Below are 23,068 nucleotides of genomic sequence, written 5' to 3'. Positions count from 1 at the left end.
CTCTGCCCGTGCATTGTACCCTTTTCTTCATTGATCATTATGCCCCTTCTAACGATCTTCTATGGGATTCCCTGGTCCTCCAGTGGGCCAGTCCAAGCCTGGGAATAACATTTCTTTATACTATATTATTGAAAGGTACACATAGTAGAAAAGGAATATTTTTAACAAGATATTCCAAGGTGTTCCTGGGATCGTGTGGAAAATCTGTCACAAAGCCACCAGCTCCTATGTGCCTTTTATACCACTGCTGTTATATTATGTAACAAAGACATTATTCTTCTGACTTCTTGTAATTCTGTTTGTAAAATTCTATATTTCTGATGAAGAAAGAGTTACATTATAAATAATTGTTTAATTGTCACTAAAGCAAGTGATAAACCTCATAGTAGTAAGGATTTGGTGGTCAAGCAAGGCAAGGAAGCTGATCGTGCTCGAATGTCCTGGGCCATATTTGATTATTGGAGTCCCACTGACCAGCATGCATCGCTGTGCTTGACACCGACGAGCGACCTCGTTAGCGACTCCGAAATCATGGACGCAGGCGGGAGTCGTCAGAATCGCTGCTGTGTGACACTAAGTGACGCACCAGCGATCCCGCAGAGATCATTGCTGCGTCGTTGGGTAAATTTGACAGCTTACTAGGGACCTCTTAGCAACGCACCAGCGATCCTTACAGGTCGTATCGTTGTCGGGATCGCTGGTGCGTTGCTTAGTGTAACAGTACCCTTAGACTTTGTGTCTCAAAGAACCCTTTCAGCACATAGATATGTTTCTTTTTGTGCTTGGTTAAGGGCAAAAATCCAAAGACTGGCAGACATTGAGTATAGTGTGATATTATATTGTTAAATCTAATACAAGGTTGTAAATCACAAATCTCACTGCAAACAACACTTTGTAGCACGATGTGTCTAGTGTAATTCTGGTGATTTTGTGCTTTTCACAGTGATTTCATGTAGTCTTCTGAAAGAAGACGCAATATTGTTTGTTGGTGATAAATTTCATGAGATTAATTACATAAAACTCTGTTAAATGTCTGTGCTTACTGAGTTGATTAATCTAATGAGAAAATCACTGATGTATCCTTAATGAAATTGTTGTAATGCAATTCTTCGTTGTCTTGTATTGTGTCCTGTCAGCCATGTTTCTTTGTGTCATCTTCAATCTAAAAAAAGCTTTAATCTCAGAAATACATTTCAAATTTAATATAGCCTCCTCTTGTTTTCCCGTTATGTTTCTAATTGTTAAATTTTTTTGTCTTTCCCTCTTCAGCCACAAAGAAAGAAGCTAGATTAAATGTCCAAAGAATGTCCTTTCCTCCCCAGAATGCCACATCCAACTGTGTGCCCGGCTCTAAGCTCAGCCTGGAGCAACAAGATCCTATTCCTCTTGTTAATAATCGCAAAGGAAGCCTATTTTTACCAAGTGGTCCCCCCATGCTGCACCTGCAGTTACTGGCCACCTCTGATACAGGGATATCTACCAATCACAGGTTGCAGCGGGCATTTAGCCTGCCAGGGAAATATCGTTATCACCCTAAGCAACCTCTATGTATGTAGAGCTAGATTTTTATAGGAAAGAATTACATTTGTGTGATCTGCTAGTACTCGTGTTGAAATGATATCCTTTCATGTGGCATCATACAATGGGACAACTGAAGGTTTAATTGGCATTTTCATTGTTGCCCACATTTCACCAGTTTATAATGCAGAAATTCTCTATTAATGTCATTTTCAAGCATGTAGTTACAAAGATGTATACAAAGAAGAAAGTTGTAGCCAGACCAAAAAAACTAAATGCTTAAGGGGCCCGTCAAACATAGCGAGATCGCTAGTGAGATCACTGATTTTGTGAGGCATCAGCGATCTCGCTAGTGATCTCGCTGTGTGTGGCACGCATCAGCGACCGCCCACCCCCGCTGTGTATCGCTGATCATGCAGGAATGTCCTAGGCCATTTTTTGATCGTTGGTCTCCCGCTGGCCAGCACGCATCGCGTGTGGCAGCGGGAGACCAATGATCATCGAGCTCCCAGCGCTGTAAGCAGACGCTGGGAGCTGGTATCCAAGGTAAATATCAGGTAACTAAGCGTGCGCGGTGCTTAGTTACCCGCTGTGTGCCTTAGATACCAGCGTCCTCACTGGTCCTGATCGCTGGTGTGTCTGCCTGTTCGGCAGCTCACCAGCGATCATGTAGCGATGCACCAGCGATCCTGACAAGGTCGTATCGTTGTCGGGATCACAGGTGCATTGTTTGGGGTGACGGGACCCTTAGTTTCAAGATTTGAACTGTAGTTTTGTAAAAAAAAAAACTCCTATAACAGAAGCATAACACTGTGCATAAAATATTCATTAATAGACCATTTTGTGCAGAGAGGCAGTGATTGATCTCGGCAGCTCATGTTTTATTTACACAGGTCGATGTGCTGCCAAGAACAAGACTTCCCAGTGTTGTTCGCTTTGCCTAAGAAGATTATTAGATGACTGCCAATCGGCAAACAAATAGCTGACCAATGGTCATTCATGGGGTGCCATTGTATGCCTACCTTAGAAAGAATGAAAAAATGTACTTTTAACACTTTGTTGCACAATACTTCTTCTACTTGCTGCATTGAAGACTAGTCACGGACTCTGCGCTGCCAGCACGCCCACTGGCCTTTGATTGACGTTCCACTAGTCATGTCAATTAAAGCCGAGTGGATTGAAAGCCCTGGAAGGAACGGCACATCACAATATTAACAGCATGTTCTCGCATCGATTTAAAGGCTAAGAATTCAATTTAAGAGCCATTTTTAACACTGTTTTGCCATACAGTGCAACAACAGTTCAGGCATCTTCTTTGACCTGACAGATTCACATTAACTTTTACAATATGACATACATCTGTTGTTATACAGAAATCCTCACAACTGTAAAAAAAAAAATGTGCAAAATACACACAAGTCAATACTACTATTTACCATTAGTTTGAATAATCTTTTGAATTTTCTTATATTAATGTTTAGTTGATATGTGAAATATATAGCAAGTTAATAGAAAAATTAAGCTTCCAGGAAAAAAATATTTTTTTTTCAATCGACAAAGGTTATTTCTTCAATTATCAGATAACATATGGTTGTGGCATTCAGAATTTTTTCACTTTCTGACTATTCGTTGTAGTAGTCACAGAGCCACAGCAAATTACCATCGTGTCACAACAGAGATGATATCATTTCTACAAGAGTACTGCGACTACTTAAAATTTTCATTAAACCGTGTGGGATTTTACAGCTGCTGTGACTAATAACTTTAATGTTGTACTAGCACCACTGACTTCATCTAAAGGTTTATCAACAAAAAAAAGTTGTCCTTTACCCATAGAATAGGGGATAATTTGCTGATCTCTGGGGGTCTGACCTATGGGACCCTTAGCGATGCAGAGATAGGGGCTGTGTAGATGAGCATGCTCAGCCTCCACTACTTTCACTGTCAATAGGACTGCCTGAGAAAGCTGACCAGTCCCATTGACATTGAATGGAGTATCGGGTGAGCAAGAGGACCCCCCGCACCATTCAAGATGCAGTTGCAGAGCACTGTTTTGAGCCACTAATCGCATTATTTTGGGAACATCCTTATAAAGTGTATATATATATATATATATATATATATATATATATTTTATATAAAGAAATCTATTTAAATAATTATACAATTAACTTCTTGTTCAAACATTCCTTAAATTGAATATCCACAATTGAAAACCATTTTAATGTAATCTAAATGGGTGTTAAACTCTGTAATGAATAATAATATTATATAATATAAACTCATTTTTTATACATTTCTCTAAATCCTCTGCATAAAAATGAAGGTATTATTTCTGTCTGCAGTCACCACTAATGGAATATTGCCACTTATAATTGTTATGAACAGCATGAAATATGCACTGAAAGGGGGCGTATCATCTTAATAAGACCTGTTGTTTAATTCAAGGTTTTGTGCTACATATATTGAAAAATAAATGGATTTTTTTCATATTACCATCTTTATTTAAAAAAAAAAAATGGAAATCCTACAATTTTCACACTGGCCATCAGAGCTATATCAGAGTCATACTTTATTTCCATTAAATAAAGATTTTCAGCTCCTTTTCAGGAGGATTACGGTGCCAGATAACACAACTATGCGCAGCTGATAATACGGGATCCACCAATAACAGTCAACAGGGGATGTCACTGCTGACTCTGCTTCCTTTACAATTACCTTAGACACTTCAATAAAAAATAAGGTTTGGATTTCATCATTGTGTCTAATTTACTGTACATGTGATGATTTTTGAAATATTAGGAAGTTAAAGGAGAAAAAACCCAGTGGCCAGTGTGAAAATTGCAAGATTCCCCATTTTTATTTTTAATACAGTTTGTGCTTTGTAAAAAAAAATGCCAAAAATGTTCAAAAAAATATCCATTTAATACAAAAACCTTATTAAAACAATAGGTCATTTTCTGATGAGACATTCCCTTTAAGTGCCTCCTAGGGGATCATAACCTATATTGGAGGCCATGTGGGGCTCATACTGTTTAAAGGGAGGCTATGTGAGAGCTCATACTGTATATAGGAGGCTATGTGAGAGCTCATACTCTATATATATATATATATATATATATATATATATATATAGGCTATGGGGGCTCATACTGTATATAGGAGGCTATGTGGGGTTCATGCTATATATAGCGAGACTGTGGGTGCTCATACTGTATACAGAAGGCTATTTGTGGGCTCACACTGTATATAGGAGGCTATTTGAGAGCTCATACTGTATGTAGAGAGGTTATGGGGGATCATGCTGTATTTAGGAGGCTATGTGGGGGTTCATACTTTATATATATATAGGAGGCGATGTGGGGGCTCAAACTGTATTTAGGAAGCTATGTGCTGCCTCATACTATATATAGGAGGCTATGTGGGGGCTCATACAGTATATAGAGAGCTATGTGTGAGCTCATACTGTATATAGGTGGCCTAGTGTGGGCCCAAACAGTATATAGGGGATGTCATCATACTTAATTCTGCTCAATATTAAGTGATACAATTAATACTAATTTAACATAATTATAAATAATATGTTCATATTAATATTCAGCAGAATTATTTCAGTTTTTGGTCCCTCATGTGTCCCCATGGGAAAATTAATTTCTCTACTCTGCTCTATTATGTATAGTGCTATGCTATGTACATAAGGGAAAAAAATGTGCACTATGCATGCGGATGCCTTTGTCGTTTTGCATCTGCAGATGTACACTAGAGCACTTGTGTAATAATCATATGATCTTTCCAGGGGATCATGTGACATATCATGTGCTGGGAGCCCACGTCTTCTAAATTGCCTGGGGCCCTCGCTACTCTTAATCTGTCGCCTAGTTCACCTCTTGACAGTAGAGCTGCTCTTCCTCTTCTAGACTGTTCTGTCAATGGGGCATCACTGCAGTTGTCATGCTGATTGACAGTTGGGAAATAGTTGTCAATCAGCATGATTTCAGCAGTAAGTTTTGACTTCCATCAAAAGAGCAGAGCGTAAGAGAAGAGCTCTGTCAATGTGACATCAGCAGAAGCCATAGAATCACTGGTAGGAATGGTCCGTGACTACTGGGCTGACAGAGATTGGCACCAGGCAGATCAGGACGTGACGTCAGCAGAAGCTATTGAATCACAGGGAGGAGCTGTCCGTGACCTCTTTGGGCTGACAGAAATCAGTGACAGGCTGGTACTTAGTAACTACCTTCATGTTAGTTCTTAGCTGGATGCGTAACAATAATGAAGGTCCTGGATAACCCATTTAAGATTCACGAGCCCCCCAACCCACAGCAGATAAGCTGCTTGTAGAGGCTGGAATGGCCATCCCCCTTTCTTTTACACTGCCCTGTCCAGTGGAATGTTATCCTTTTAGTAGAAACTGTGCTTGAAAATGCATCTCAAGTTTATTTTGTTTAAATGGATTGATGTTATAGCACCAGTCACTAAAAGAACAATGTTATGCCTAGTGAACAATGCATGGAAGTACTGTAATCACAGGATTAGCATGACCTCAAATGGCTGATTGGTGGCAATCATGCCCCTACCAATCTAATTTTAAAGAACTGGAAAGCCCTTTAAGCATTTGTTCAGAAAGCTATACTGGATGCATAATGTTTGTCTTTGCAAAAAACATTTGTTTTGTTGAGTTATAACTTATAAATAAACTATTATATAGAACTCATCACGTTTGTGTTCATCCCCATATGACTTCAATCTTTAGTTTCAAATGCTCAAGTCTATGACACAAATTATATATAATAAGTCACCAATTTCAGTGGGATTGGACGTCCATCTAATCTGTATGACGGTCTCCCAGCTCTCTCCCTGCAAATGTTGTCGGGGGAGATAAGGATTGGGTGGTTTAAACGTAATTGCCAATCCTTTTATTTTGCCGGCTGGTAAACTGCAGTCTACGCTCTCCCCATAAAGAAGATATGAACCTCGGCAAAGCCAAATGTTCATGCATGCCGGGGAGTTGAGACAGATAGTTGTCAGCCAAATGAGCGGTTGGTCGACATCTATGCAAGATGAATGGACGCCATGATTGAAAGCACTTTTCCTATGCTAGAATTCTATAGCATATCATTAGGATATGCCTTAACATTTTTATTATTGGGGGTCATCTGCATGGGATTGTGTTACAAGCCCTCAAACAGCAGTAGTCCAGGGGCGTTGCTATATGGGAGCACATTTAATTGGAAGGTTTTTAGAGGCCACTAATCAGTAAGTGCTGACAGTACACAAAGCGATGCACCAGCGATCCCGACAATGATATGGATTGCTGGTGCATCGCTAAGTGGGAGCTGCCACACAGGCAGATCTCACCAGCGACATCGCTGGGGTCGGGGGTCGCTACTTACCTGTCAGACGTGGCGATCCTGACGTCCTCCCGCCCATGTCCACGCGTCGCTCGTTGTCACAGCAGGAAGTGCCGCAGGAAGCTGACGACGAGAAATGGTCCAGGACCTTCTCGCGCGACCAGCGATAACCAGCTGGGGAGCCAGTCGGAGGTAAGTATCAGACACAGCGATATCGCTAGCAATATCGCTGCTGCGTCACAAAATCGGTGACTTTACAGCGATATTGCTAGCGATATCGCAGTGTGTAACGGGGGCTTTACTCTCCTGTAATCTCCTCTAATAGGATTTGTTGCCCTGCTTTACCTCATTGTGTTTAGATCCTTCTGGAATCCAGTAACAACAGTGTTAAAGGTACACCTGTCTCAAAGATACAAATCATGACCAGGACACTGGGGCATGTTCTATCGGTCATTCCAGTGCTTGCCTTTCATGGTGTTGAATGACAACCATGTAATTCTGATTCTACATGGGCCCTTTTCCGTTTATCTCATTGATCGGTATGCTTGGTGTTTGCCAGTTTTACTAAATAAATAATCAAAAAATAACAGTATGAAGTGTGCATTATGTTATCTTCTAGGACAGGTGAAGTTAACAGTGCAGATTTTCTTAATTGTTGGGCATTTCTCCTGAGTGTTTGAGAAAATATCTATTTTTCTTACTGGAAACAGATGGACATTGCTGTCCCCATTGACAATAAGATGTGGGCACAGTACTGATTCAGTGTGTATTGGGACACGAATGGTTACACACAAATTATTCATTATTTATAAGTCTGGGTTCACATTGCGTTATGGCAGTCCATTTAGCGGATTGCATTACAAAGCGGCATTAATGCGATGTAACGCATTCGTTAACGCTGCCATAGACTGCCATAGCCTAGCGCATCGCTAACGCATGTCATAATTGGGATGCGTTAGCGATGTGCCGACTTGCTGTGTCGGTCCCTTGGACGCGGTCTACAGCGTTCGAGGGTCCATCACTGCTAGCGCAGAGGGAGCATCTGCACTAGGGCGATCACATAACGCGATCAAAAAAAGGATTAGTGTTAGAGCAGTACATTTAACGCATGTGTTGAACGGACTGCTCTAACGCAATGTGAACCAGGCCTTACCTTTCCAGGAGGAATGACATAAGAATAGTGTAATGCTTAGATGCCTCAGTATTGTTAATATTTGGTACATACTAAGACAGAAATATCAGCGAAGCTGACAGGTCCTCTTCAAAGAAAATGTATTTCAGAACCATTGTTGAAATTTCTGTACTATATGAAATGTGTGCTATAAGTCAGTATACTGCCTTTGTATCAAAATTGAAAAGCTGGAATTATTCCTCACACTTAGTTCTAGGGATAGGACAGTATTTTACTAATGCTTAGTTCTCCATTTGCTTTCCGTATACCAGGCTTTATAAAGCACTTGTGGACATTTATTATTATTATTATTATTATTATTATTATTATTATTATTAGTATTAGTAGTAGTAGTATTATTATTATTAGTATTATTGTAATAGAAGAAAACCAGAAGACTTTCCATTAATCTTGATGTACAATATGGCATTCATACATTTTTACACACTTGTTACTAAGTTTTAGGGCTTTGTTTAACATTTTCTTTAAAAAAAGACCATTTACAGGGTAACAGAGCCAAATTGTTCTGCAGAGCCCTGAAATGAAGTCTATGCTAATTCAATACATTCCAGAACCCTTGAGGGTTTAATTAATAGAACAAACAGCTAACAGTAGATGTCTAGAAATAAAGTAGGGGAGGAGGTAATTGAAGATTAGGTCGGAGGCTTCCCAGGATAGAAGTAGCATGTAGGGTAACATTGTATGGTGGTTAATGAGGAGTGAAAAGGCATCTATCATGTTACTGTAAACACGCCAGTAAAGGGGAACATAGGCAACAACGTAAGGTCCAGCATTAAATGATGCCATCTAGGTCCAGAATAGCTTTAAATCTTCACACTACTAAACAATTAGCCTTTTAGAGGTCAATTTCTCAGTGAATGTAACTGTAATATGAATGAATTAGAAGCAGACTATTTGGTTATTCTTGCAGAATATATCCTTTTGATCAGTAATCACTAAAATCCTTATATCCTCTTTAAAATCGGACTGATTATGGGTTGACAGGCTCTAAACTAATATGGAATAAGGTAGATTCACCTTGACAATTCAACATAGAATGAAAGTGTCACAAGTAATAGCTCACAATGTTTCTGTCAGATCGATCTGTCAGAATACTTCATATAACCAATAGTAAATAGTTTGTACAACGTTCCGCTTTGCATTTGTGAGTGGCAAATTTCCTTAATATATTTTGGGTACTGAACTTTCCGTAACATCGTAGGCTAATCTCAAGTAAATCTTTTGGGATTAACCCTCTCAGCGCCCTAAGCTTCCAGCCCAGTTTCTGTTTTCTCGGTGTGCTTTGTTTCCCCACACTTAACAGCTTCCGTCCTTCTCATTGTAGGCTAGTGGTGGTGAGGCTATGCGTGGCTGACTTCCATGTTTTGTCTGTGTTCCTTTCACTTGTGTTCTCTTTCTGTTAGTTTCTTGTTGTGTTCTGTCTACAGTCCTCCTCACTCTCCCCTGCCTGACCGCTTTGCCTGTGTTTGCAGTTGAAGATGAGCAGCCCTCAGCATTGTCGCCTAAGAAAAAGCAAAGGAATGGAGGAATGAGGCACTCTCCTAATTCTTCACCTAATATGATGAGGTGAGAATGCAGCAGAAGTGATAAAATAATGACATTTGTGTGTTCTCCAAAAATAAAAGTGTTTGTTGTCATGTATTCTAGAACTTTTTGCAAGTGGAAAACTATGATTTTCATTTAGAAATTATATTTAATGTGTACCTCTATATTTGCGGTGATTTTCATCTCACTAATATGTTGCCTGTGGTATCACTCTTAGGCCGGGGTCACACTTGCGAGTGCAATGCGAGAAACTCGCACGAGTCTCTTGCATCAAAACCCGTCACTGCCGCCAGCACTCATGATCGGAGTGTGCGGCTGCATGTCTTTCTATGCAGCTGAACGCTCCGGTCCAAGCTGCCGGGTATTGATGCCAGAGACTTGCACGAGTTTGTTGCATTGCACTCGCTAGTGTCACCCCGGTCTTAAAGAGATGTACAATTGAACAGCTATTAGATTTGTTTTAACCCATACACCTTAGGTAAACTAGTATTATGGTTTTGTAGGGGTGTGATGTGAAGTTGGGTCAATGTAGAATGTCTAATAGGACCACTCACTCATGTGCCCTTTATAATACAGGTGTCTTAGTCCCATACATCACCGGGGCTTAGGTACAGCTCGGCACTCCTCATAGCGATACCTGGGTAGCATTTGTGAGTATTCTGTCTAGGAGGCTGCTGTCTCTTTTCACTGCCGGATGGAAATCAACAACTCTCTTCTGTGTTCAAAAGCGGATAGCAATTCAAGTTAAAATGTTCAGCAGCATTTAAGGCCATTTAGTGGTGGTATATGTAAGACATATATGTAAGACATGTTTGCATGTTAGTGAGGCGATAGAGCTGTCCAAGGAACTGGAGACATTTGCTGAGACATATCTGACAGCTGTCCGCGTTGCTGAAGAATTAGGCTCAGTCTTCATACATTGAGAACCTTAACTCTATGTTCGGAGTTGAATGTCTGTAAAGGCCTGTTTTTACCCTTGGATAAAGTTTTTTTTTCTTCTTCCACAAAGCAGCAGGCAATCTGTCAGTATGTGTTTAAACTCTCTTCTCTATTTTGCTGTTTCGAAATAAATGTTGCAGCTAAAGGAGAAAAAAAAATGAGAATGGGTGGAAAAAAAAAACCTGCGGGGTTGTTAGATGGCTTTTTAAAGCATGAGTATTTATTCTGTCAGCGTATCAGCAGGTAATGACAGAGCTGAAAAAAACAATTTCTGTCACGGAAAACAATTTGAAAAGGCGTTTGAAAAATACGTCGGCTCTAAAGTGGGAGCCCTCTCCCCTCGTCCTGTTCCTGTGTAGCTGCAAACAAGCGGTGGCACTAATGATAACATGAACCAATCAGCCCGCTCCCATGATATGCTAGCCTAAGGCTAGGCTCTCTTTGAAGCACTGCCTATGTGTACAGCTATCTGTTCACTGGGACTGTGTTGAATGAATTAGTACAATCTGAGCTGAACCTGAGAATTACCTTCCCTTTTATGCTGTCGATTGAAATCAAATCTTCATTAATTGATTTAGACGGTGAAGGGAGAGTAAAACTAATAAGATGCAGGCTGCTCGTCTCCGGCCTTGCTGAAGTTACACAATGGAGCGGTGACGTGACAGTGCAGTAATTAGGACATTCAGAACTTTGTTGGGAGCTGTTCGCAGGATAGCAGTCATACGGTGTACAATCCCTGACAAATAAGCCATTCTGTATTTATTCTAAGGGACTACTCCAAACGTGGCGTGACGCACCATCATTAGAGACAGTATTTAACCCTATAAATATGTGCACTTTGGACAAATAGACGGTCACCACAGCTTACAATCTTAATCTTTTAATGTGTTTATAGTTTTGATATTTAGAGATGTGTAAATTCTTATAATGTAATACCCTATTGCTGTCTGTCTTTAAATCTGCTAGTCTTTTTAAGCTGACAGCACAGTTAGTGAGATGTCATGGTACAGAACACTGTGCACATATTGTCATTGGGTTTGGTTTTTAGTTTTGTCATAAAAAAAGTTGCACATTGGAATCTATTATGTGCATAAAAGGGGTTTCACCTTACAGTTTTAATGTTGGCGTTACAGTCAGACTATAGATACCAATGTTGAGTGTAGCTTATCGTGTATGGCTTCATCTCTGGGACATTCCTAGTCTGTAGCGATGAGCGAGTATACTCGTTGCTCGCGTTTTCCCGAGCATGCTCGGGTGTCCTCCGAGTATTTTGGCGTGCTCAGAGATTTCATTTTCGTCATCTCATCTGCATGATTTGCGACTGCTAGACAGGCTGAATACTTGTGTGGAATGCCTGTTTGTTAGGGAATTCCCACATGTATTCAGCCTGTCTAGAAGTCGCAAATCATGCGGATGAGACGACGAAAACTAAATCTCGGAGCATGCCAAAATACTCGGAGGAGACCCGAGCATGCTTGAGAAAACCCGAGCAACGAGTATACTCGCTCATCACTACTAGTCTGTGCAAATGGGAAATAATGTCAAAATCATACTTGATGGAATATAAGGTTGTACAGTATGTATCTCTGCGCCTGAGACTCAGTCTCGCTAGTGTGCAAAATAGGTTGAGTGTCTTTTTAGAAAACAGTGAACAGTACTGCTTTGATCCACTAAAGTAAACCTTAGACATAAACCTGCGGAAAATAAATCAGAAGGTGAAAGTGAGATCCACAGTATTGATGTGTGTCGGAAGACTGGATGATGAAACTGCAAAGCACGTATAATTTACAGTAATACATCTAAAACTGTTTTCATGGACTATAAGTATTGAACTCCCATCTAGGCATAAAAGCTGGGTTACTAACTGAGCCACCATGAAGCTGAAATGGGCAAAGTGCTTGCAATAGAAAAAAAGGCTATTTTCCCCCAGTACTGCTAGCTTTCAAACTGATAAAATAATATACAAGCAAACACTCCAAACACTATCTGGCATCGCGGAGCCAGAATCGGCTCACCCCCTTTTCTAGCACTGTTGAATCTTTCTCCTCCCTTTGATCTTGAGTGATAATAATTCCAGGGAGTTATTTACACAGTTTTTATGTGCTTCAAAGCCATGTCAAGATTCTGATGCTTTAGGGTACATCTTTACCCTACAGGCCCCAGAGAATCCCACTGACAGCTCTGTACACTAGGTGCAGGTTTTTTTTTTTTCTTATGCTTTTGCCTTTAGCAAAACATCAAATTACCAGATACCAGACAGCCATGCTCTGCACAAAAGGCCATTCCTGTAGGTATATTATACCATATATATATTAAATACTTTAGTGTTACCCAGTACATCTTATGTGCAATGGAAAGTGATGGGTTTAGGTTGCCTTAGGGGGGGAGTGTTTCTTTTCCCCCGTATTTATTTTTTCTATTCCCCGCACTTATTTATTTATTTTAGTTATTTCACTAGCGGAGAAAGCGAGTTTGATTGGGGTATCGTGCACGCTCCTTACAAGCCCCTCCAGGCCCAGAGGCGTTTGTAAATAAGTAATGATTAACAGATTGGCTGTGGGTTTTTGAAAAGCATAACTGTGTCAGTTTGTATGATGAGGTGGGATGTTCAAAGTGGGAGCTGGCATTCAATGACTGTCTGAGGAGAGCTGCGGGAAAGACAGAGAACGGAATAGAGGGAGACAGTTTAGCAATGAGAGATGGAAGGTGCGGACTGGGAGTTAACGTTAACAAGAGAAAAGGGTGGGAAAGGAGACGCTACTAGCTACAGTGAAAAGTGAACTGATTGTCCACAAGGAGCACATGTAAGAAACATATGAGGTGGAATATATAGGAGAGCCCATGTATACATCGGCTGACGACAGCTGAACTCCAGTGTTCTGCATTAAAATATATTGTCATGTAGAAGTATCCACAACATGTTAAAACTAATACGTTAGATTTGGGCAAAAAGAATAAAAGCACTATGATGCAATTTAGGTGGGTTAAAACGATCAGGTTGTTGCTCGTAAATCTCAGGACCTCGCTGTAAATATCAGAGGTTAAGGATTTGTGTTTATTAATAATTGTCCAATGCATACACTTAGGTAATTTGGTGGAAAGCTTTTAACAAATTTGTGATAAAATGCGTACTTGAATTGCTTCATCGCCCAGTTTGTAAGATGATGACTTATGGGCAGTGTGTGCTGGGTTTTTCTCTTTGGGTCACCTATAATCCATGGTACTCAGAGCTAACGCAGATCCTGAAGGGATAATTTGTCCTAGTAGATGAAGCCATGTGTATCACTACTTATCACAAGTTATCAACATTTCAGATGGGAAACTGTCACAGCTGACAGCTGTGAAAGAGAACTGTCTCCAGTGTCTGCTTCTGACTACTAGTCTGTACTGTCAGGGAAGATTGAAATGACAATGTCCCAATGAGTCATAATTCAAACTTGCAGCACACATCCAAATAGACTGTGTGCTAGCTGATAAATAAACTGTAACATGGTGCTTAGGAATTTAGAATTTAGAGATAGATAGATGGATGGAGGTGCTAGAACAGATACAGTGGTATGTAACAGTTTGGGCACCGTTGGTCAAAATTACTGTTATTGTGAATAATTAACCAAGTTGAAGATGAAATGATTTCTAAAATGCCTAACGTTAAAGGTGACACATTTCCTTTGGATTTTAGGTTAAAAAAATATTTTCATTCTACATTTTCAAAACTACATAAAGGAAATAGGGTCAATGCAACACTTTAGGCACCTTTGGATGTTTGTATGCTCAGATAACTTCGACTAAGGTTTCAGACCTTAATTAGCCTGCTGGGTTATGGCTTCTTCACTATCATTGTTAGGAAAGGCCAAGTGATGCAAAATTCCCAACTTTATAAAAACCCAGCCTCTTCTATTGTGCCAAAAACAGCAGCCATTGATTCTTTTAATCATCTGCCTAGCTCTTTGGAAATGATGGAGGCCCACAAACCAGGAGAAGGCTATAAAAAGATAGCAAACTGTTTTCAAGTTGCCCTTTCCTCAGTTTGAAATGTAATTAAGAAATAGCAGTTAATAGGAACAGTGGAGGTGAAGATAAGGTCTGGAAGACCAAGTAAAATCTCAGTGAGAGCTGCTCATAGGATCGCAAGAGAGACAAATCAGAAGCCCCACTTGACTGAATCATCACAAGAGTAACTCTTCTGCTTCCTCACAATAAAATTCAGCATCAGAAGTATGCAAAAGAACATCTAAACAAGCCTGATGCATTTTGGAAACAAGTCCTGTGGACCGACGAGTTTAAAATAGAACTCTTTGACTACAGTGATCAAAGGTATGTGTGGAGAAAAAAGGGCACAGAATTTCAGGAAAAGAACATCTTGCCAACTATTAAGCATGGGGTGGATCAATCATGCTTTTATACAAACATAACACGATCTGTAAAAAAGCTGAAGTTGAAAAGAGGATGGCTTCTACAAATGAATAATGATCCTAAACACACATCAAAATTCACAATAAATTACCTCAAAAGGCGCATGCTGAAGGTTTTACAATTATCCTCACAGTCCGCTGATCTGAGCATCATTGGAAATCTATGGCTAGACCTCAAAATTACAGTGCATGCAAGACTACCAAGGAATCTCACAGAACTGGAAGAATTTTCCAAGAAAGAATGGATGAAAATCCCTTAATCTAAAATTTAAAGGAAACCTGTCACCTGTTTTGGCCACTGCCTTTCAGGGCTTAACTGCAGCATTCTATAATGCTATAGATAAGCCCCCAGTCCGACCTGAAATATAAGAGAAATAAGTTTTATTATACTCACCCGGGGGGGGTGATCCAGAGTGGTCCGGTCCAATGGGTGACACAGGTCCGGGGTCCAGCGCCTCCCATCTTCTCGCGACGCCGCCCTCCTGCTGGCTTCATCTTTCCTGGCATCGCACTTCTGCACAGGCGTACTTCTCTGCCCTGTTGAGGGCAGAGCAAAGTACTGCAGTGCGCATGTGCCGGGAAAGGTCATAGAGGCCCGGCGCCTGCACACTGCAGTACTTTGCTGTGCCCTCAACAGGGCAGAGAAGTACACCTGCGCAAAAGTGCGATGCCAGGAATGATGAAGCCAGCAGGAGGGCGGCTTCGTGAGAACATGGGAGGCGCCAGACCACGGACCTGCAACACCCATCGGACCGCATCGGACAGCCACCCGTGTGAGTATAATAAAAGTTATTTTTCTTCTCTTGCAGGTCGGATCGGGGGCTTATCTACAGCATTATAGAATTCAAAGAGAATTACACAAATTCAAAGAGAATATCAGCATGTTTGACAGATAATGATTGCATATACCTTAAGGCCCTGTCACACTAAGCGATCTCTCTAGCGAGATCGCTGATTTTGTGACACTTCAGTGATCTCTCCAGCGATCTGCTGGTTATCGCTGATCGTGCTCGAGCGGCCTGGGCCGTTTTTCAATCACTGGTCTCCCGCTGCCCAGCGTGCATTGCTGCGTGTGGCAGCGAGAGCCCAGTGATCAGCGACGCTGGACGCTGGTTGCTAATGTAAACGTCGGGTATCCAGAAGCCGCGGCTCCTGGATACCCGCTGTTTACCTTGGAAACCGGCGTACACGCTGGTTTCCAAGATAAACGTCAGGTATCCAGGAGTCGCGCGGCTCCTAGATACCCGATGTTTACCTTGGAAACCAGCGTGTACACCGGTTTCCAAGGTAAACAGCGGTTATCCAGGAGTCGCGCGGCTCCTGGATACCCGACGTTTACATTAGAAACCAGTGTCCAGCGTCGCTGGTCCTGATCGCTAGGGCTGTCTAGTGATGTCCCAGCGATCTCATCATGTCGGATTGTTGGTGGGATCGCTGGGACATCGTTTAGTGTAACGGGGGCTTTAGAGTATTTAGTGATACCATCTTTAGGGCAAGCAGCGATGATAAGACAATGCAGGTAAATGTAGAGAGAGTATTGTTGACAAAAAATGCACCAGAACCCTGGAAGTTGCAGTGCTGAGTCAGTCCGTGGAGTACAATGGTGGACATTAAAAGATGACAATGTGCACTGTTGAGATCATCAATGCCTTCACTTCCACCTCCATTATCTTAAACAATAGTGTCCCATATATTTTTTTATAAGAAAAAAGGTGTATTCACTGTCCAGCTAGTTTGGATGTATCACATATTTAAGTAAGTTTCATGTTGAATATGTCAATTAAAAACAATTTAGCACTAGAACATTCTAAGGCTGGTTTCACACTAGCGTTTTTTAACGCAGTGCATCGTGCTCATACATGCGCATGCGTCCTGATCCCCTATCTTTAACATGGGGGCGCATGGTCTAGCGTTTGCACGCGTTCGTATGCATTTACGTGCGCATGCGTTATTTTGTGGTGTGCGCCCAGGCGCACCGGACGCAACCTGTTGCATTTTTGGTCCGTCCATCCTGTCTCAAAAAAACGCCTGCACACGGAATGCGACTAAATAACACATTACAGCCTATGGGAATGCAGACGTGCGCATGGATATGCGCATGTCAGCATTTAAAATAGCATGCGTTTTAAGAGTGCATATGGCTACAAACTGGTTAAAATGCATGCGCATAAAATAAGCAAATGCATGCAAAACGCTTGATGCGTTTTTTGTATGCGTTTGGACTGCGCACGCAGCGCAGCACAAAAAAACGCTAGTGTGAAACCAGCCTAACATATTCAATAGGAAAAAATACTTATGTAAAGCTTTGCAGGAGATATACAGCCTTGAAGTAGATATAGCTACAGGTGGGATTCAAACTTTTTGGGTATGTGCACACGTTGCGGATTTTGATGCTTTGCAGCAGCATTTTTGGACATGCGGAATTGCCTCAAATCCACAGTGCAGAGTGCACACAATGTAAATGAATGGGAAACGCAAAAACGCTGTGCACATTCTGCGGAAAACTCTGTGGAATCGCAGCGTTTTATTTTCTGCAGCATGTCAATTCTTTTTGCGGAACCGCAGCTGCGGTTTCCATTCTGGCACATAAATCTCTCTCTCTTTCTCAATCCACACAGCAAAAATGCACTAAAATCCGCAAGTAGTCTGCAATAATTCCACAGGAAAACCACAAGCGTTTTACCCTGCGTTTTCTGCCAAGAGATACGGATTCTCTGCGGAAAATTCCGCAACGTGTGCACATACCCTTAACAAGAGGTTTGCTGTTTGCATGAAGGGAACAAGAACCCTTTTATTCAGATCTCAAGCTTGTTACGGATCATACCCAGTTACATGCCCCTCAGACACCCATATAATAAAGGTAATGGTCACCAAACCTAAAGACACATTTTGCTGTTGTCCTATGTAACATCAAAAATAAAACACACTGCTACCCATTTGAATGCTGACAATATAGTAGGTATTATACAAGTATTTCACAAGATTACAAAATCTACATATTTTACACAGCACTCCAAGTTCGGACATCTCTCTGACCGCTAACAAACACTAAGGTTTACTGTTCCTAACATAAATACAAATGTAGCAATCCTCATCTGATCAGATGGCACAATACTTTATTAACATAGCCATGTATCATATTTTGGATTACTGTATTTGCACAGCACCAAAACTACCATTTGTTCATTAATTCTTGCCTAAACCCAAGATCAGTACATGAATACAGTACCAGAACTGTAATGAGTACACAAATACGTCACCAGAACCACCAACAGAACATGTATATATCACCAGAACCATCAACATTACATAAATGTAGAACCAGAACTGTAATCAGTACATGGATGCATTATCAGAACCATCATTAGTAAATGAATACAGCACCAGAACAACTATGAATGAATACAACTGAGTTCAGGAAATAGACAACTGGATTGGTATCCTACTTTCTGTTTGTTTGCTGATTTTAACATCTGGTTCATGAGAACTTGTGAAAACTGGTAAAATCCCTTCCCTGAACACAGCTGCTCTATAAATTGAATATTAACAGCAAAGAATAATGAGGAGCCAACAGTCAGAAAGAACCCATAAAAAATAGTATTTTATTAATTTACATCATAAAATGACACAGATTAACATGAAAAAGGGGGATGTCAAGGCATACAAAATAGCAACAATAGGCCATACGTGCTGTCAACAAGATTCAGGATTCTAAGGTAACCTTAGAACCTGAATCTTGTTGACAGCACGTATGGCCTATTGTTGCTATTTTGTATGCCTTGACATCCCCCCTTTTCATGTTAATCTGTGTCATTTTAAGATGTAAATTAATAAAAAACTATTTTTTATGGGTTCTTTCTGACTGTTGGCTCCTCATTATTCTTTGCTGTTGGTCTTCATTTATAACAGTTGCCCTTTGTAGTCCTGCATATATATGTGCCCTAGAGGGATAATCTTACCATGTACTTTGTTTAGTCTTGGTCATATACAGTGGGGCAAAAAAGTATTTAGTCAGTCAGCAATAGTGCAAGTTCCACCACTTAAAAAGATGAGAGGCGTCTGTAATTTACATCATAGGTAGACCTCAACTATGGGAGACAAGCTGAGAAAAAAAAATCCAGAAAATCACATTGTCTGTTTTTTTTTCATTTTATTTGCATATTATGGTGGAAAATAAGTATTTGGTCAGAAACAAGCAAACAAGATTTCTGGCTCTCACAGACCTGTAACTTCTTCTTTAAGAGTCTCCTCTTTCCTCCACTCATTACCTGTAGTAATGGCACCTGTTTAAACTTGTTATCAGTATAAAAAGACACCTGTGCACACCGTCAAACAGTCTGACTCCAAACTCCACTATGGTGAAGACCAAAGAGCTGTCAAAGGACACCAGAAACAAAATTGTAGCCCTGCACCAGGCTGGGAAGACTGAATCTGCAATAGCCAACCAGCTTGGAGTGAAGAAATCAACTGTGGGAGCAATAATTAGAAAATGGAAGACATACAAGACCACTGATAATCTCCCTCGATCTGGTGCTCCACGCAAAATCCCACCCCGTGGGGTCAGAATGATCACAAGAACGGTGAGCAAAAATCCCAGAACCACACGGGGGGACCTAGTGAATGAACTGCAGAGAGCTGGGACCAATGTAACAAGGCCTACCATAAGTAACACACTACGCCACCATGGACTCAGATCCTGCAGTGCCAGACGTGTCCCACTGCTTAAGCCTGTACATGTCTGGGCCCGTCTGAAGTTTGCTAGAGAGCATTTGGATGATCCAGAGGAGTTTTGGGAGAATGTCCTATGGTCTGATGAAACCAAACTGGAACTGTTTGGTAGAAACACAACTTGTCGTGTTTGGAGGAAAAAGAATACTGAGTTGCATCCATCAAACACCATACCTACTGTAAAGCATGGTGGTGGAAACATCATGCTTTGGGGCTGTTTCTCTGCAAAGGGGCCAGGACGACTGATCCGGGTACATGAAAGAATGAATGGGGCCATGTATCGTGAGATTTTGAGTGCAAACCTCCTTCCATTAGCAAGGGCATTGAAGATGAAATGTGGCTGGGTCTTTCAACATGACAATGATCCAAAGCACACCGCCAGGGCAACGAAGGAGTGGCTTTGTAATAAGCATTTCAAGGTCCTGCAGTGGCCTAGCCAGTCTCCAGATCTCAACCCTATAGAAAACCTTTGGAGGGAGTTGAAAGTCCGTGTTGCCAAGCGAAAAGCCAAAAACATCACTGCTCTAGAGGAGATCTGCATGGAGGAATGGGCCAACATACCAACAACAGTGTGTGGCAACCTTGTGAAGACTTACAGAAAACGTTTGACCTCTGTCATTGCCAACAAAGGATATATCACAAAGTATTGAGATGAAATTTTGTTTCTGACCAAATATTTATTTTCCACCATAATATGCAAATAAAATGAAAAAAAAACAGACAATGTGATTTTCTGGATTTTTTTTTCTCAGTTTGTCTCCCATAGTTGAGGTCTACCTATGATGTAAATTACAGACACCTCTCATCTTTTTAAGTGGTGGAACTTGCACTATTGCTGACTGACTAAATACTTTTTTGCCCCACTGTATATATATTATGCATATCACAATCTTACTATATAAATTGAATATTAGTCTAGGCACTGTCTTTATTCTGCATAAACTGAAGTTTTATGCTAATTAGGATGCATGGAACATCCTTGGCATGACCAAGAGACTCATTGCCTCCCAATGGTTTGCATGCCCTCGTCTCTCCCACTGGTGATTTTGACATTGCTGGTTTGCTTTAACTGTCTTTGCATACAATGGCAGCTCCAAATGAGCCAGTATTCTCAAGCACCAGTGAGGAAGGTGATGGCATGCAAAACCAATGGGTTGACATGGTGTATCCAGTCTTTTTGTTCCATGAAGGGCCCAAATCTGGGTTGTCAACTGTCTGGAAATTCCTGGACAGTCCGTAAAAATAAGACACTTCTTTTCCCTGTCAGAGAAAAAATGTGTTGTGTCCTTGATTCTTTTGAAGCTGGAGAAACCTTTACAGATTATTATGACTGTAGTTATCATCATTTAACAGTTAATAGTTATTGCAGTATTATTGACTGTAAATACAAATCACTTAAAATCTTAATTTCTGTTATGGTTTTCCAATATGTCTATTAAAATGTTGTAACATTGAGTAACATTGCCAGATTTGAAGAATCTGTCACACCCTGGCTCCTCACTAGCCCCTATTTTTGTAGAGCTGATCGATATCGGTGTGAAAAGGCCAAAAGTCACAAAATATTTGCACAACTTCGTGTTAAACTAAAGTTTTGCTACTTTTCAGAGTGTTTTACTCAAGTGGGCAGCATGAATCAGAGCCTGGCTGTGCAACATCATCCCAGTATGTTTTTCTTAAAAACACTCTTGGATTCCAAAGAAAACGTAGTTTGTACGGTCATCTGGGAATCGAAGGAAAATATGCTGGTTTCTGCCTGCATTGCTCCAGGTGACTGACAGGTGTCGCCCACATATGTTCATACAGCCGTGCTGGAGATGCCGACCAGACCTAGAGCATCTGCCTATGGTATCCGGCCGGATCATCAATGTTTTTTCTGAAATGCCGCAGTGCTCAGATTCTTGCTCTCCATGGTTGGGCAGCATGAAACGACTGACAAGTTAGTTGTTTTTACGTCTGATAAGTCTACCAAAAGAAGCATTTGGGCTTTCTGCTTTACTCTCATGTTGCCCTGCCTGGAGTAAAAACCAAAACGAGGGGCACTTGAAGCGCACTGCCGGCTGTTTCATGTGCATTTGATATGCTTCCTTCACACCAGAGCAGGAGCGCACTTTCAGTGGCAGAGACAGGATGTGTTTTGATATTACACAGATCTCTTTTTTATTATGCAGGTCCCTCTGTGCTTTTCCCTTCCAAGTGAGATTTGTGGTTTAGCTGCAGGCTCTGTGTCCTTCAGGAAGGCTTTTTGGGTTGCCTTCTGGCACTTCTTTCTCTTTGCTCTTACAGTATAAAGCAGTATTTCAGGTTTCATCTAAATTTAGTTAACACTATGGGGCTGGTGCTCCACAAGCTGCCTGTGCCAGCTTCATTCATCTCTGGAGAGAGTGAATATTCGAACAACTGGCGTCTGCCGCCGTTCTGTAAAACTTTCTTTTATGATGCATGTTTTTTAAATTTATGCCAGAATTGTAATAATTAGGAAGCAATGTATACAATAAAATAGGCAATCCGTTTATGGCACAGTAGTCTTTAGTTTTACGTATGCTTGTAACTTCTGATATCGTTGTTACTCTGTGCTGTGCCATCTCCTGTTCCTTGAGTGATTTCCCACATTGATCTTTGGTTGGATACAGTAGAACAAGTGTACTCCGCTAATTAGTGTATAATCAGGAACGTTGATTGACTCCATCTCTGTGATGCCTCTTTCATGTAAAACAAGTTAAAAGAGCTTTATACACCTATAAAAGCTGTGGGGTGAAAATGCCAGTACTCTCTGTAAAATCGCAAGCAGTTTGTTACGTAGTAAGTGGCTAAACAGCATAAAGATGGTGTCTTTTTTCATGTGTAGAAGTACCCTTATGTCTCTCCTATAAATAGTATTAAGGAACAATTGATCAAATTAACATGATGTACATACTATATGTATATGAACTGGATACTAAAAATGAAAATGATAACAAATTGTTTGTTGTGCTAGTTTGCTATAAAGATGACTAATTAGCATTTAATGAATCCCAGTAGTGAAATGTCCTTTAAGTGGGCCAGAAAAGCACTAACCCCCAAATAAATTTGTGAAAGATACACACTCGCTGATATTCATATACAAGAATATTCCTGCATAAATATTAGAAATGAGCTTGTAATAAAAATATTAGTAATAGTATTATTGTCATAGTGTTACACTTCTGTGCTGGCACATATTTGTATTATAAATATATATGGTAATAGAAAGCAAATGGAGTGTTAACTTAGGGCAAGTGGCCTACCCTGCAGTTGGACCATTGCGGTATGGTGGAGAAGGTCCGTGCTGCTTTTGATGGTAACCGCCTTGCTGATGGAACAGTGCATAGTCCAAAGTTGCAGTGGACTATAAGACTATAAGGCTT

General features: G+C 40.8%; 1 protein-coding gene across 22 annotated transcripts in view; it reads left to right on the top strand.

Moving 5' to 3' along the window:
- The window catches only part of KCNMA1 (potassium calcium-activated channel subfamily M alpha 1), an 867,158-nt gene that overhangs the window by 733,084 nt on the left and 111,006 nt on the right, over window positions 1-23,068 (top strand). For 20 of the 22 annotated variants that reach the window (XM_073571201.1, XM_073571213.1, XM_073571218.1 and 17 more), the window contains one exon: window positions 9,534-9,627. In XM_073571201.1, coding sequence (XP_073427302.1) covers window positions 9,534-9,627 — 94 coding nt within the window. Of the gene's footprint in view, window positions 1-1,269; window positions 1,553-2,549; window positions 2,561-9,488; window positions 9,628-23,068 lie in introns of all 22 variants that reach the window. The other 2 variants (XM_073571216.1, XM_073571205.1) reach the window with 2 other exon arrangements.

Source organism: Dendrobates tinctorius, unplaced genomic scaffold, assembly GCF_039654945.1.
Source record: "Dendrobates tinctorius isolate UK_male_01 unplaced genomic scaffold, ASM3965494v1 ptg000028l, whole genome shotgun sequence".
NCBI classification, from domain to species: domain Eukaryota; kingdom Metazoa; phylum Chordata; class Amphibia; order Anura; family Dendrobatidae; genus Dendrobates; species Dendrobates tinctorius.
This window is presented reverse-complemented; position numbering and strand designations above follow the sequence as displayed.